At 42.8% G+C, this 15,567-nt stretch overlaps 1 protein-coding gene across 4 annotated transcripts in view; it reads right to left on the reverse strand.

The window, feature by feature from the left end:
• Positions 1-14,066, reverse strand: part of RAB11FIP1 (RAB11 family interacting protein 1) — a 36,154-nt gene extending 22,088 nt beyond the window's left edge. For all 4 annotated transcript variants that reach the window (XM_023751879.1, XM_023751878.1, XM_023751880.1 and 1 more), the window contains exons 1-2: positions 14,014-14,066; positions 937-1,376 (exon numbers count right to left, since the gene is read on the reverse strand). In XM_023751879.1, the coding sequence (XP_023607647.1) occupies positions 937-1,376; positions 14,014-14,051 (478 nt within the window). In that variant the 5' untranslated portion in view covers positions 14,052-14,066. The remainder of the gene's footprint in view (positions 1-936; positions 1,377-14,013) is intronic.
• Positions 14,067-15,567: the final 1,501 nt, after the last annotated feature.

Genomic DNA, 15,567 nt, shown 5'->3' on the forward strand with positions numbered 1-15,567 from the left:
TTATCCCATGAGGTTTAGTACAATAATAGTTCAATAAATACCTGATGAATTAATGAAATGTCACTAATGTTCCATGGTTTAACCTTAAATTAAAAAAAAAAAAAACCTGCCCGGCTGGTGTGGCTCAGTAGTTGAGCATTGACCTATGAACCAGGAGGTCACAGTTTGATTCCCAGTCAGGGCACATGCCCAGGTTGTGGGCTCGATCCTCAGTAGGGGGCGTGCAGGAGGTAGACGATCAATGATTCTCTCTCATCACTGATGTTTCTATCTCTCTCTCCCTCTCTCTTCCTCTCTGAAATCAATAAAAATATATATTCTTTAAAAACACAAAACAAACCTGGATGCACTCATGTTGTTCGATCTAGACCAGTGGTTCTCAACCTTCCTAATGCCGCGACCCTTTAATACAGTTCCTCATGTTGTGGTGACCCCCAACCATAAAATTATTTTCATTGCTACTTCATAACTGTAATTTTGCCACTGTTATGAATCGTAATGTAAATATCTGATATGCAGGATGTATTTTCATTGTTACAAATTGAACATAATTAAAGCATAGTGATTAATCACAAAAACAATATGTAATTATATATGTGTTTTCCGATGGTCTTAGGTGACCCTGTGAAAGGGTCGTTCGACCCCCAAAGGGGTCGTGACCCACAGGTTGAGAACCGCTCATCTAGACGCTTGTACTAATGTACATCAGTTATAGAACCAGACATTTTGGGGGTTTTTTTTGTGTTTTTTTTAAAATATATTTTATTGATTTTTCACAGAGAGGAAGGGAGAGAGATAGAGAGAGTCAGAAACATCAATGACTGAGAAACATCAATTAAAATCTTTCCCTTAAGATTTGTGTGGTTTTTTTCTCTCTCAAAGCAAAGTAAGTTAAGCTGAGGGGAAGAGGCCAAGTAAGACGAGGAGGGAACTCACTGTCCGAGGCAGAGGAGGACTCATCCTCGTCATCATCCTCCCACCGGGACTGAAACTCCCCAGGACGCAGCAGCACTTTGTCTGACTTTGGAGTAGGCAGGACAGACATGGACTGGGAAAGTGGTGTTTTCTGCAAGTTAGACTTGGAAAACAAGGTCTTGATCTTTGACTTCTTTTTCTTGTCTTTCGAAGGCGACTCATCGTCGCTGTCGACAGAGGGTGATGTGCTGGGGAGGATGGCTGAAGCGGTGTCTGATGCACTGTCCTTATTCTTCCCCCTGATCTTGTCCTTCAGTTTCCCAAATGGATTCCGAGACTTGTCTTTCACGGACAGGTCAAACATGCTAGCAGTCATGTTGTTTCTCATAAATTGGATGTCAACCTCGATTTCTCCTCGCTCTTTATCCTTCTTTCCTGGTTTGGATTTCAGGGTGTACCACCTACAAGGAGAAAGTGAGAGGTTATCTTTGAACTGAAGAGCCTAAGGCAACGTTCACAATCCCTACTAACTGGCCCCTCCTCTCCGCTGTTACCAACCTCTTATACAAACATATTCTTATGCTCTCTTCTTTGGGGAGTAAAGGGTGGGGGAGGGGATAAAGAGAGAACTTGTCGTTTTATTTTTGAGAAGCCACCCACTAGGCAAAGATAGGATCTGATTCTGTACTCAGTGTAGCATCACCTAAAATCTTCTTGAGTCAATAAAGTGCTATGTTTAAAAATAAAATAACCACTCCAACAAATCATTTCCTATGACCGGTATTTTCCTGCAATAGGGTAAAAATGCAAACATCATACACACATAGTGAAGAAGGTAGAATGCAAATTTACAAGTAAATCTCAGAGAAAAGCAAGAGTTTGTAGAACAGTCCCTGGTAGGGAGTAATTGAAAATATAAGACAGTAAAAATATATATATAGATTCCACTTATATGAGGCATGTGGAGTAGTAAAATTCATAGAGACAGAAAGGAGAATGCTGGTCACCAAGAGTTGGGAGAAGGAGTGAATGAAGAGTTAGTGTTTAATGGGGACACAGTTGGCCCTGACCAGCATGGCTCAGTGATAGAGCATCGGTCTGTGCACTGAAGGATTGTGGGTTTGACTCCCGGTCAAGGGCACATATCTGGGTTGTAGGTTCGACATGTGCGGGAGGCAATCAATCAATGTGTCTCTCTCACATCAATCTCTCTCTCTCCCCCCCACCTTCCGTCCACTTTCTCTAAAAATTAATGGGAAAAATATACTCAAGTGAGGATTAATAAAAAAAAATTTTTTAAGTTTTGGGTTGAATGGTGGTGATGGTTTCACAACAATGTGAATGTGCTCAACACCACAGAACTGTAGACCTAGAAATAGTTAAAGTGGTAAATTTTGTTATGTATGTATAATTGTTTATCACAATGTTTTTTTTCTTTGTTAATCCTCACCCAAGGATATTTTTCCATTGATTTTTAGGGAGAGTGGAAGAGCAAGAGAAAGACAGAGAGAAACAGCGATATGAGAGAAACACATCGATTGGGTGCCTCCTGAAGGAGCACCGACCAGGGCCGAGGCCGGGGAGGAGCTTGCAACCAAGGTCCATGCCCTTGACCAGAATCGAACCTGGGACCCTTTGTTCCACAGGCCAGTGCTCTATCCACTGAGCCGAACTGGCTAGGGCCCACAATTTTTTTTAAAGGAGTATTTCAAACATTATTCAAGTATTTCTCCTGGTCGTTTGCAAACTACTTCAAGACTTTGGCAAATGACGTATCAGTTCCACTCCACTGAAAGACAAACTTCAGAAAAAGGAGCTCTCCCCTTGGCATTTTCCAGCTGGTTAACTGCAAGAATGTGAGCAGTGTGACCACTACAGAACAAGCAGCTCCAAGTACACGGTCTCCTGACAGCCAGCCCCAACGTCACCCTCACAGACAGAACCCACATTCTGACTTCATTTTAGTGACCTATTTAAGAGCTGAGGGTCATGGGGCTTTACGGAAATGATGGTTTTGCCCAAACAACCGCAATTTCCTCTTTCACCTTCAGCCTGTCTTGCTCACAGGGCAGATCACTGCCCTCACTATTTTAGCTCACCCTACACTTCAAGGAAGGGAGCAGAGGGAGGTAGAAACCCAACACTTAAATAGCACCTCCAGCATACCGGGCACAGCACACACTGAGAAACATCCTCATTTAAGTCTCACAAGAATGACATTTCTTTATCTCAAAAATGGGATCTTTTACCCATTTTACAGATGAATGAGATGGAGGCTTGCAAGTAAGGTCATTGGTACAAGGTCTTAGGACTCGTAAGAGGCACAACTGGGTTCTGAATCAGCTCTGCACTTCAGAGCTCCCACTTGTCCCTTACACCAAGATTCCTGCTTGGCATTCTCTCCTAACATATCTTCCCAATGGGCCACCTTTTGCAACACACAGGAAGGAGGGCTCAAATTTCAACTCTTATTTATTTATTTTTGTTGTTGTTAATCCTCACCTGAGGATATTTTTCCATTGATTTTTTAGAGAGAGTGGAAGAAAGAGGGAAAGGCAGAGAGACACATAGATTGGTTGCCCCCTGGTGTCTTTCCAGTACATTTCCCAGGACCTGGCCGGGGGAATAGTTTGCATATTTGTCACTTAGATGCTGAGAGGATTATTTGTATTTTTCTCTTCTGACAGTCATGTGCTAACTGGTAGCCGTGGTGATGAAGGTGGTTACCTTTTGTAAATACCAACTTGGAAAGGGGACGTTGCTGAAAGCTGAGTCCCAGGGCTCAGAGGACCACAAGCAGAGAGCTGCCCCTGTCCACCCAGGGAATGCGAAGACAGGACAGACTTTTAAAGAATATGGACTTGATAGTTCTTGGGACCAGGCCTGCCTTTCCAAAAATATCAGTGCCAAAGTCTGTTTATTTTGACCAAAGCTCCAACCAACTCCAGAATCCTCCCTGCGGGCCTATTACCTGCTGCACAGGTTCAATCCCCAGGCGCTGACCTGGGATTTGTTTTGGAAGCCCAACACCACTAGGAGGGTCCTGTCTGCTTACTCTCACAAGCAACCCAAACACCAAGGAACCCCAGAACAGGGTTACTTTAGGAGGTGAAAGGCAGACTGAATCATAGGCGGGTAAGCATCTCATGCATATGTTCAGAATTTTTAAAAACCTGTGCTGGGTTTATTAAAGCTAGAAAGGAAGACAGGAGTTGTTTCTTCTATTATCGATATTATCCAAGGGATATTTGACACAAGCATAATTTATAACAAGAGTTATAAATCATCCTAAGGAATCCCCAACCAGAACATGTAGCGGGGTTTTAATTTTTAAACATCAATTCAATTTTTAAGCATTTCTGTTCATTTGCTTTTAAGTCCACTTAATTCCAGCACCTTGCGGAAGTAGTTCATAAATAATAAAGCATGGCCACACAGCACAAGATGTCAGCGTGGGCGTGTCCAGCATTACCTTTCAGGTAGGCCCAGACGGCTTACTTACATTATCTCAGAAATCAGGGCCGGGTTCATTTTCCTAGTCCAAAGGGCAGACAACAGAGAAGAAAGCCATAATCCCAACGTAGCAAGTTTATTTTTAAAACCATGTCTGACAAAACCCTGCAACCTATCAAAAATGATCCCTTCTATAAGCAAATAATGATTTTTACTTATAATTAAAGTTCAGTTCTTCAAAGTTTAATAGGATTTCTGAATACATAGGAAGTGACAGGAAACTTATGTAAACTATATTTTTAAGTAATAACAGGCATAGGATAAAAATTAAAATCATACAAAATGGTATAGAGCCCTGGCCAGAGGTCACCTGTTGGATTCCTGGTCAGGGCACATGCCCGGGTGGTATGCTCGCTCCCCAGTAGGGGGTGTGCAGGAGGCAGCTGATGGATGTTTCTCCCTCTCCCTTCCTCTCTTGAAAATCAATAAAAACATTTTTTTAAAATGATACAGAATGAAAACTTCAGTCTTTTACTCCTCCATGCTCCTCAGGCAAGTGATAGTCTTGGGCATACACAAGCAAAAATGTGAAGCATCCACACAGCTGCCCTCCTGTTGGGGGATTAGGGTTGGGTTTTTTGGTCAAACAACAGATTAAAAAAAAGAAAAATTCTTTTAAGTCTTGTAGATGTAAGATTAGGTCTAGGACCTAAGAGCAGTAGGGAATGTAAAAATAGAATGAACTAGGTACAAAAGAGGTGGAAGGCAGAACTCAGGATCCCCACCCCCACCTCCACCCTCAGGGCTGGGTTGGGGAGCTACTGCCTAGATCTGCTTTGTCAAATCTCCTGGGCTTTGAAACAGTCATTTTGAGAACAGCTCATGCCATCCAACCATGCCCAATTCTCAGGGTTGATTTGCCTCAGAATGTACAGTTTCTCAAACACAGGGAAAGCGGATCCCAGGGGGCCTTCCATGGGAATGTGGCAGGGTGAGGGCAGTGTGGCTCCTGCTCTTGGGAGATGAGAAGTGCAGACATTGGGGATTACACTTGTAAAAGACTGACTGGTATGTCTCAAAACTAATCTTCCTGCAGATGAAGCAAGCATGTTTTTCCTTCAAAACATTCCTGAGGGCAGGCACATGCAGAGAAACAAAGATTCGGTTCAAATATTGTTTACATGCCAGGCACTGAACATACAAAACAAAGAGGCCAGATTCTGCCCTAAAAAGCTTACCCTCGGGGTGGGGGGTGGGGGACGACGACAGAGAGTGAGCTTAGGAACATCGTCACAAAGTGTTGGTGACATTGGCACAACTGCTGCCTTTTCTAACTTTGGAGCATGAGGAAATCATTAGACATGAAGAGAAACTGTAGTTTCACCACAAATGAGGACTCTCACACATGAATACAGTTCTCAGCTCATTTACTAAACCCCAAGGGGCTATTAGAACCGCCTACGTAGGGGTCCAGCAAAATGAATTAATATTGTGTCCTCCGATTGGACACAGAAAGGCAAGGCAAAGGGAGACCACAGCTCTACAAGTCACGTCAACATTTTACAGTATTTGCTTAATTTCAAGGGAGCCTTGTCCGTGGGTCCAGTTTGGACTCAACGGTCAGTGGTGGACTGCCTGTTTCCCTTCCCCTGCAAAATCTCAGCCATGACTTGTAGTGTGAGTCATCTGCACCATGACCAAGCATCATGACCAAGCATCGTGACCCAGGGGAGTACGGCCCCACATCAGGAAAGAAGCAGGAAGGAACAGAACAGCACCTGACGTGGTGTTTCGAGACAGGGGACACACTTGATCTTTCTTAGGTGAAGAAATGTTCATTGTCTTCCCCAGGAAATAAAAAGAAAGCTGAAAATCCTGTGGGGTTAGCAGCTGAGGACATCTACAAGGGTTCTGAAAAGGAGTGATGGGTAAAATGCCCAGACTCTTCTCTAGTAGCCGAGAAGCGATGCATAGCAAATAGGGACAGAAGTGTTTATGACCTATAAAACATTGGCGGTGTGTACCTTGCCGAAGCTAAGTAGTTTAACCAGTTTTGTTATTGACCAAGGTGGCTGGTCATCATTGCCTAACTCTGAATACAGAATCACCCATCAGCCAACCTCGCTTCCCCAGGTGGCCCTTCCCCTCGGCCCACTATCAACTGCTTGGAAGGACTCCTGATAAATCATGACAGCGGCAAGTGGATCACTTTTTTGCCCTAATTTTAGCCATTCTAATGGCACCAAAAGGCTATCTGTGGCCACCAAACTCAATCCTAAAAGTTGGTAAGTGACATGGTATAGGAGAGAGAACAGAAAAAGCCACTGAAAATGCTTTTGGTCCTTCCTATATTATTTGCTCTACAGAAATTCTGTTAGAACAGTGGTTCTCAACCTTCCTAATGCCGCGACCCTTTAATACAGTTCCTCATGTTGTGGTGACCCCCAATTTCATTGTTACAAATTGAACATAATTAAAGCATAGTGATTAATCACAAAAACAATATGTAATTATATATGTTTTCCGATGGTCTTAGGCGACCCCTGTGAAAGGGTCGTTCCCACCCCCAAAGGGGTCGCGACCCACAGGTTGAGAACCACTGTGCTAGAAAGTAATCAAAGTGAGCTATAGAAAAATTTTTTAATTTTCTCATGCTAATCCAATCATTACCTTTTTATGTATTTTCTTGAAGTCTTTTCCCTGTACATTTAAACAATCACTAGCTGAGAGACTCCAGGCAAGTTACATAACCTCTCTGTGGCTCGGGCTCCTCCTCTGAAACAGGCTTCAAAGCACCTACCTCACAAGGATGTTATGAAGATTAAATGGCTTCATATAGGTACAGTGCTTAGAATTAGAACAGTGCCTGGTATTCATAAGCACTCAAGTGTTAGCTATAATTATTGCTTAGTTGTAACCAAAGTACACATGCAATTTTATTTGTAGTAGTTATATACATAATTGTCTTACAGCCTCCATACCCATCAATTCTAATGACTGTATGACATTCTGTGAAATATATATCATAGTTTACCCATTCAGATGGTTTTCAAAAGGGAATTTAAGAAATCTACAATTCTGACTGACTAGGCATCCAAATATCATCAAATACAAATAACAATGATTTGCATTTGAAGGGAGTAGGAAAAGACTCAATTACAAAATCAGTTTGTATTACACAATTTTCAAAATTAAAACATACACAGGAATTTTTAAAATACAATGATCAGTGTATATTTTCTGTAACTTACTGAGAGATATTTAATCAATGGTCTCAGGGTTTCTACGCAGGTAGGAGAGGAATGAAGCAGAAGGCTTCCAAACTACTTCAGAGATACGCCAAGATGGCATAATTGACTGAAGGATAAGGTTCAACGCATTTTTTTTAAGTTGAAAGCAATATTAAACTTCCCGTAGGTAAAGATTAAAGGGAATAACAAGCACCAGTATTTCAAGATTCTGAGAATTAGAAAAATTGACGCACTTTTAACCATGTAAATCCACCCCTGCAGTCATTTACTGACCCATTCTTTTCCTTGATCAGATCTCAAAAAGCCACAAATGTTAATATTCTACCGTCAGATCAGGTATCTTGCCTCTAGCCCACATGTAAATGCCACTGATGCATTCTATCTGGTCTGCTAAAGAACTTTCTCATGGCAACCTTTATCACTCAAGCAAAGAGATTTCAAGGATGGAAAAAGAAAATGCAACGCTTTGGTTCACCATCTTTTGACCAGGACAAAAGAAACAAACTTCAACATGACAGACATCAAAAAACATCCAGCCCTAGCCAGTTTGGGGTCAGTGGGTAGAGCGTCGGCCTGCGGACTGAAGGGTCCTGGGTTCAATTCTTGCCAAGGGCACATGCCCGGGTTGCAAACTCGATCCCCAGTGTGGGATGTGCAGGAGGCAGCCAATCCATGATTCTCTCTCATCATTGATGTTTCTATCTCTCTCTCCCTCTCTCTTCCTCTCTGAAATCAATAAAAATATATTTTAAGAAACAAAACATCCAGCCTACACTCCGCCCACAAACAGACTCACTCGTTTCTAAGAGAGTTCTGGGCAAGGAAGCAGAGTATCTCTGATTTATCTTATAATCAAGGTAAGTTCCAAGGGGGAGGGGAAGAAAAACCCCACACCCAGAGCATCTGAAATCCTGTTTTAACAACGGGTGATTAGTGAAAATGAAAAGTTCCATTGGTGTAAAAGGAAAACCCCACAGGACTGGCGCCGTAGGAGGCGACACCCTCGAAGCAATATCCCAGGACCCAGCCTACCGCTGGCTCCCTGCACACAGGACACCCATTCTTTATGATCACAAGAGGCCTTTTCAGACCAGACTTTCTGGAAGCCTTAATTGTCCTGCCTAGGTTAGCCATGTCCATTTTAATAAAAGAGTATTTATGTTAAAAGTGAAGTGTGCAGCAGCCACACCTTTAGAAACATTTTTCTGGGATTTCTTAAAAATGCCTTCCCTCTAACTCCCATTCAGAGGCCAACATTCAGGAAAAGACACTTAATTACCACTGCCTTTTCTCTCCCCACAGGCACATTCCTAAATGTGTCCCTGGGGGACACCCTGGAGACTAAAGCCCTGATTTTCTTCTAACAGATTATCTACAGACTTCTCCCTACAGGAAAGGAATTTCTTGTCTCATTAGTGACTAAAAGCAACTCCTTTGCCAAAAGCATCATTAACCACCAAGCTGCAGAGGCAACCTGCTTCTTTCATATTCAGAAAGGGCACAGACAAGCAAGCCATACCCCAGACTGGGAAACTGAATGGGCAGAGCTTTGACCTCACACTTCGGACACCCCTAGGCTTTAATGAACTGGGTTAAATGTAAGATTAAAGAGTTCTCCACGTCCACACAGGCAAACGACCGCCTGCCTGTGCCTAAGGGACTGCAAGCATGCGAGTGCGTGTGTGTGTGTGTGTGTGTGTGTGTGTGTGTGTGAGATTCACGCTCAGAGACTATGTAAGGGCCCTGCGTTGGGTCACACAGCGAAAATAAGACCAGTGATCCCTGGCCAAGGGAGAAGCAGGTAAAAGTCAGCGTGGTCTCTTCCTGAGCCAGCTGGGGCACAAGATGTGACCCAGGACACCTCCTTAAGGTAAGTAGAACCCTCTTGTCAAGTTTTTTCCAAGACAAAAATCCTGGCAGCCAGCTGCCGCTTTTGTTGGAATTCAAAGGCCTGAGAATTTAGAGATCGACACCAGACCCAGAACCAGGGGCCACCCAGGGGACTGCTCTGAAGTGAAGATAAAGCCTAAAATTACTCCCGCTCACTCTCTTCACTTGGGCCAGGGCTTCCTAATCCTTCTGGAGCTAAACCAGAGCTAATATCCCTCCAAAAGTATAGGGTGAGAAGCAGTGCTCTAGGACAGATGGCAATTAAAATTGAAGTACTTTAATATATACCTAAGATTATTGTGTTGTTTAAATATATATATATATATATATATATATATATATATATATATATATATAATTGATTTTTTACACAGAGGAAGGGAGAGGGATAGAGAGCTAGAAACATCGATGAGAGAGAAATATCAATCAGCTGCCTCCTACACACCTCCCACTGAGGATGTGCCCACAACCTTGACCGGAATCGAACCTGGGACCCTTCAGTCCGCAGGCCGATGCTCTATCCACTGAGCCAAACTGGTCAGGGCAGATTATTGTTAAAGGAAGAATGATATCAGCAAATACATGTTTGGGTTCTTGACATTTTCATCAGCACATGTATTGCTTTCAATGTGATTATAACATTTTTTTAGTTAATAACTACAATTAAAATGACCTACTATTTACAAAAAACCTTCCCCCTAATGGTAGCTACAGAAATACAATAGGAGTCTTTGTAACCGAAAGGAAGTTTAAGCAAAAGGAAAAGGCACAGGACTTTCATACGCACACTTTCCCTAATGTGAAAAATATTCAAATGGCTGACTTACTTGCCCCAGAGTTTTATTTCCCATTTCTGGGTTTATTGTTCCTAATGTTACATATTATTTTTCCTTTTCTTAGTCCTATGTTCCTTGAAGCAGTGATTTCATCAGCCATGTTGGAACACACCAGTAAGACTGCATCAGCTATGCTATTACAAAACAAAGACTTGGCCTGTATTAAAACTGTAAATACTTGAAGACACACATATACACACCCTGGTTTCAATGATGTTTCCTACTCACAGGTGTCACTGCCCAAAACTGTTTTTGCAATGGTGACCTCACCCTATCACAGTGACTGTTGGGGAAAGAAAGCAGCCACCACTTCCTGGTTCATTTTCAACAGCAAGCTCTCCTTATTTTATTTGTTTATTCTTATCACTTCCTCGCATTCACCCTCACCCACACACAATCCATCACAAGCCAAGCCAACTGAGCCTCCAAAATACTTCTGAAATCCACCCACCTGTGTCCATCTCCACAGCCATCACCCTAACCCAAGCCACCACCATTGGTCACCTGTATTATTACATCAGTGGCCTCCCATTTTGTTTATCTGATTCCAGGCTAGGCTTGTTTCAAATCCATTCTTCACCTAACAGCCACAACAATTTTTAATAAAATGGTTTACACCACCTCATTGGCTTCCCGGTGTTCTTAAATAAAGCCCTGCCTTCCTCTTCAGCCTCAATCTACACAATCTCTCTAGCTACCTCAAGGCCTTTGCACAGGCTGCCCACCCCAATCAGGCCTCCCTCCTCTACTTTTCACTAGAAAAATTCCTCCTTATTCTCATGTCTCTGCCTCAGAGGGGCTATCTGCAATCTTCTTCTTTAAATCATGTCGTCCCCGATCTTTTCTCTTATGATACCCTGTTCTCTTCCTCCATGTACTTATCACAATACATGATTATTTATTTATGTGTTCCTTTGTTTCATGTCTATATACCCCACATAAGGCTCTGAGCTTCCTGAAAGCAGGGATCATGTCAGTTTTGGTCACCACTGTTTACACTGTATACCCAATACCTGGCACATAGTAGGTATTAAAAGACATTTATGAAAAGTATAGATAAACTTTAAAGACAAGGGGGGGGAGCAATTAGAGCTTTCCCCAAGCTAACTGAATGTCTTACAAATAAAATTATAATCAAATAATACCATGAAAAACACAAGGGAACACCTTTAATACAATGACTTTGAGGTACCTTCCCCCTTCTTAGTCATTTCACTCCATTGCCATAAACAGGTTAGGGTTTATCCAGAGGAGAGAGAACTGTCTTGGGCATTGAGCTATCCGTTTCCTACAGTGGAGTGGGAGGGGACTGTGGCTGGGTGAGAGATAGGAGGGTTTCCAGGAAGGCCCAATATTATGTTTAAGGGGAATCCCAAGAAAGGAAAAACTTAACAGTGTTGCTCAAATTTTCCAATCTGTTACGAAAAACTTAAGAGTATGCTTAGGAAACCTAAAGGTATAAGCACAAACGCTGACTGCTTATAATTTGTGAATTACACATCTCTGTGGTCTTCTAAGTCATTTCCCTGCATCCAGCTTTCCCAGAAAAAACAGCTCTCTGGCCTTTATTTCTTTTTAATAACCCAAATTTCCTTCAGCAACTTATTACAGCATTCTTCTACTCTTACAGCTCTTCAAAAATAGTTAACCCTTATTAATATCCAAATCCTTTCAGATACAACCAAATTCCCCCTTAAATATTAAAGACATATAGGAAAATGACTCTCTACCACTCACACTCTCTCTTCATATCTGGAACACTATTACAGTATTAAGTTGCATGATATTTAGTTACACAATGGCCTTCCAGTCACCAGCCTTAATGAATATTTATTTTAATCTATCAACTGATAATTTCCCCAAAATGTGTTGCTCTTACCATACTAAAAAAAATTGTTTTAATCAATCTAGAATCCCACACTACATGAGACTAGAGAGCTGAGCAGAGAACCCTACATGTTAGTCACCTGATTCTGCCTCTCAGATTCAGGTCTGTTTTATGACCATGAGACTTAACTGATTTCCATTTAACCATGGCCCAACTGCGACCTAAGAGGTCTATAATAGGTAAGCGTAAGTGCAAAACCAATTCATTTCTATTTATTCTTAAGTAAAGGGACTATGCACTCTCCCCTATTAAATGTATCCTATCCTACGTCAGCCTCTGTTTGGTGCTTCAAAGATGTGTGTCATCACACTAAAGTCAAGGTCTGTGAAATCTGAGCCATTATAAAAAGTATATTCTCTTGATTACAAAGATATGACAGATGGAGGCTTACCAAAAGAACAAGTGGAAAGATTAGCACAGTTAGCTCTTAATGCCTTGAGTTTCAGCTTCCAGACTCATAATGAAAGTCATACTCTATAACAGCAACCTTATTTGCTAGAGGTGAACACACACACACACATACAAACCTACAGACCAAGATTTGAGCTTTTGGCCCTGGCCAGTGTTGCCAAGTGGTTAGAGTGTCGGCCTGGGCACCAAAGGGTCACAGGTTCAATTTCCAGTCAAGGGCACACACCTCAGTTTTGGGTTCACTCCCCCCGCACCCCCCACCCCCGTTGGGGTGAGAGTGGGAGGCAACCAGTCAATGTGTCTCTCTCACCTCTCACCTCTCTCTATCTTTCTCACTCTCTCTCCCCCTTCCCCCTTCCACTCTCTCTGAAAAGCAATGGAAAAAATATCTTCAGGTGAGGATTAACAACAACAAATTTTTTTTTTAATTTTGAGCTTTTGTTTTGTTTCTGGTTTTTAATGTCTAAACTGGAGTCAATCCATTAATGACTAGTTCAAATGACTTCCTAGCCCAACCAGTTTCTGTTAAAATTCTGCCTCTCAGTGTATATCTCATTTTCCAAATCCCAGCTATCTTGAGGGCCCACGTGATGTACCCTGGCATCAGACAGGGTATGTTTAACTGGGTTCCCCCAGCACCTTGGAAAGTCCCAGGAAGTGATAAATGGAATGCTTGTAGTTTCACCTACTGCTAGAGGAGCAAATAAAAGAAGCCTTCCTTAGCAGTTATAAAAAATAAAAATTAAAAAAATCAACTGAAGTGCTATTTTCCTACAGGCTGATACTGTGACTAGGTGGTAATCGGTTCATATAATAGTGGCAGGAGTAACCAATCTAACCAATCATTGTAATTTAGCATTACAATGGAGAGGATGTGAAAATGAAGATGCAAAGCCTACTAGTAAACACTTCCTGAAATAGGGAGCTTAAGGAGGTTTTCACTCCTCACAAAGCAGTAACAGAACTTTTTGAATCTATATATGGGCCCCCTTAACCCAGGAACCCAGAAACATCTGACAAACATTCATTAAGTCAGGCAACAAGCTCCATTCATAAATAGGGAAACGGGTTTTGAGAGACCGAGCAGCCTGAGGCCCAACAATGAGTCAGGACCAGACCGAGGGTCTGGAACCCCCATCTCTGGCAGGGAGATGCACTCTACCTTTCAAGGGAATAAAACGCTCCCATAAGAAACAGATGGCAGAGACAGATGATAATAGCCACACATCTTGGGTTGGGACCAAACAAAGGACTGCCAATGGCTCCCAGTTGAAGCCGGAGAGGAAACCAACCCAAGGCCCCAAATGTCATTTAATCAAATGAAAAATGAGCATAGCTTCAGCCCCTCCTTAGCAAAGACACTGCTCACCTTATGGCTTGTAAGTTGATGCCATGAAGACACCCCATCCATCCTCACCTAGGGCTCTCCATTTTTATCTGATTTGAGTTCAGAAATGCCTATTCATCTTTGGCCAGATAAGCGAATCAGGTATTACATTTGCAAGCATGCATGCTGAAATTGGACCCACCCTCCAGAAAAAGGAGTCCGGTAACTTCAAACCCTCTGGCTTTTCCTATCGCCTTCACAAGAGAAAGTTAAAAACCTGTTGATATCTAAAACATAAAATGTGAATCAGTGTGCTTCATAAACTGTAGGGGCTAGGTGGCAACATGGGAGGCTAGGTCTGGTATAGATCAGTGGTTCTCAACCTTGGCTGCACATTAGAATCACCTGGGAATCTTTTTAAAATCCTGATTTCTGGGCCTCATCCTCCAGAAATTCTGTTTCTTTGTTACTAATGTTGTGGCCTCACCCCATAACAAAGAAACAGACTTTCCAGAGGATGAGGCCCAGAAATCAGGATTTTAAAAAGATTCCCTTGCCCTAACCAGTTTGGCTCAATGGATAGAGCGTCGGCCTGCAGACTCAAGGGTCCCAGGTTCGATTCCGGTCAAGGGCATGTACCTTGGTTGCGGGCACATACCCAGTAGGGAGTGTGCAGGAGGCAGCTGATTGATGTTTCTAACTCTCTATCCCTCTCCCTTCCTCTCTGTAAAAAATCAATAAAATATATATAAAATAAATAAATAAATAAAATAAAAAGATTCCCAGGTGATTCTAATGTGCAGCCAAGGTTGAGAACCACTGTACGTAACTAGATGAACACATTCAAATGCTCCATTCCAAACACGTGTGAAAGAGAACAGATAACTGGGTAACATCTTGGAGTGAACTCAGTTTTGCCCAGTTTTCCCTGTAGGAGTGAGATACCCTAACGCTTGACTGGGAGCTACAGGTGAGCAGCCACCTGTAGGGAGTAGGGCCAGAGAGAACTTGACAAAGAAAAACAATGCCTACCTCCCAGTTGAGCTGGGCCAAGGGCAGACCCTGGCTCCAGCCATCGCTGAGAAATCCTTACTAATTTGGGGCCCAGGCAAACAGGGTTAAATATGTTTCAGTCTGAAGGTGGTGCATTCTTTGGAGGGGGTAGGGGGGAAGGGAGGGGCAAGTTCTCTTCACCAACTAATGGGGGCGGGGGAGATAGCCATCACCTGGCAACCTGCACACCCCATTCCTGGCTCCCACCTCCACCCACTCCTCGCTGTAACGCCCCGCTCCGTCCCTGGTTGAGCCTCTAGAGCCAGGGAGTGTCATGGGTTTCATTCCTCCAGTTAATCCTCTCTGCGCCACGGCCCGGCCATTCTCAGCTCAGTCAGTGCCCAGGACAGTAACATACCTAGGAGGCTTCCCACATAATCAATGCGAATATCAAATATACATACTACCCCCACTAATAACCGGCATTCGTCAGGCCACATGTATTTTCAATTCATCGAAAATGCATTAAGTGCTTGCTTGCTAAATTTCAGGCGCTGAGCGACGTCAGGCAGATTCAAAGTCGCCCCCCACATACCCCCTCCC

This window comes from Myotis lucifugus, unplaced genomic scaffold, assembly GCF_000147115.1.
Source record: "Myotis lucifugus unplaced genomic scaffold, Myoluc2.0 scaffold_26, whole genome shotgun sequence".
Lineage (NCBI taxonomy): Eukaryota > Metazoa > Chordata > Mammalia > Chiroptera > Vespertilionidae > Myotis > Myotis lucifugus.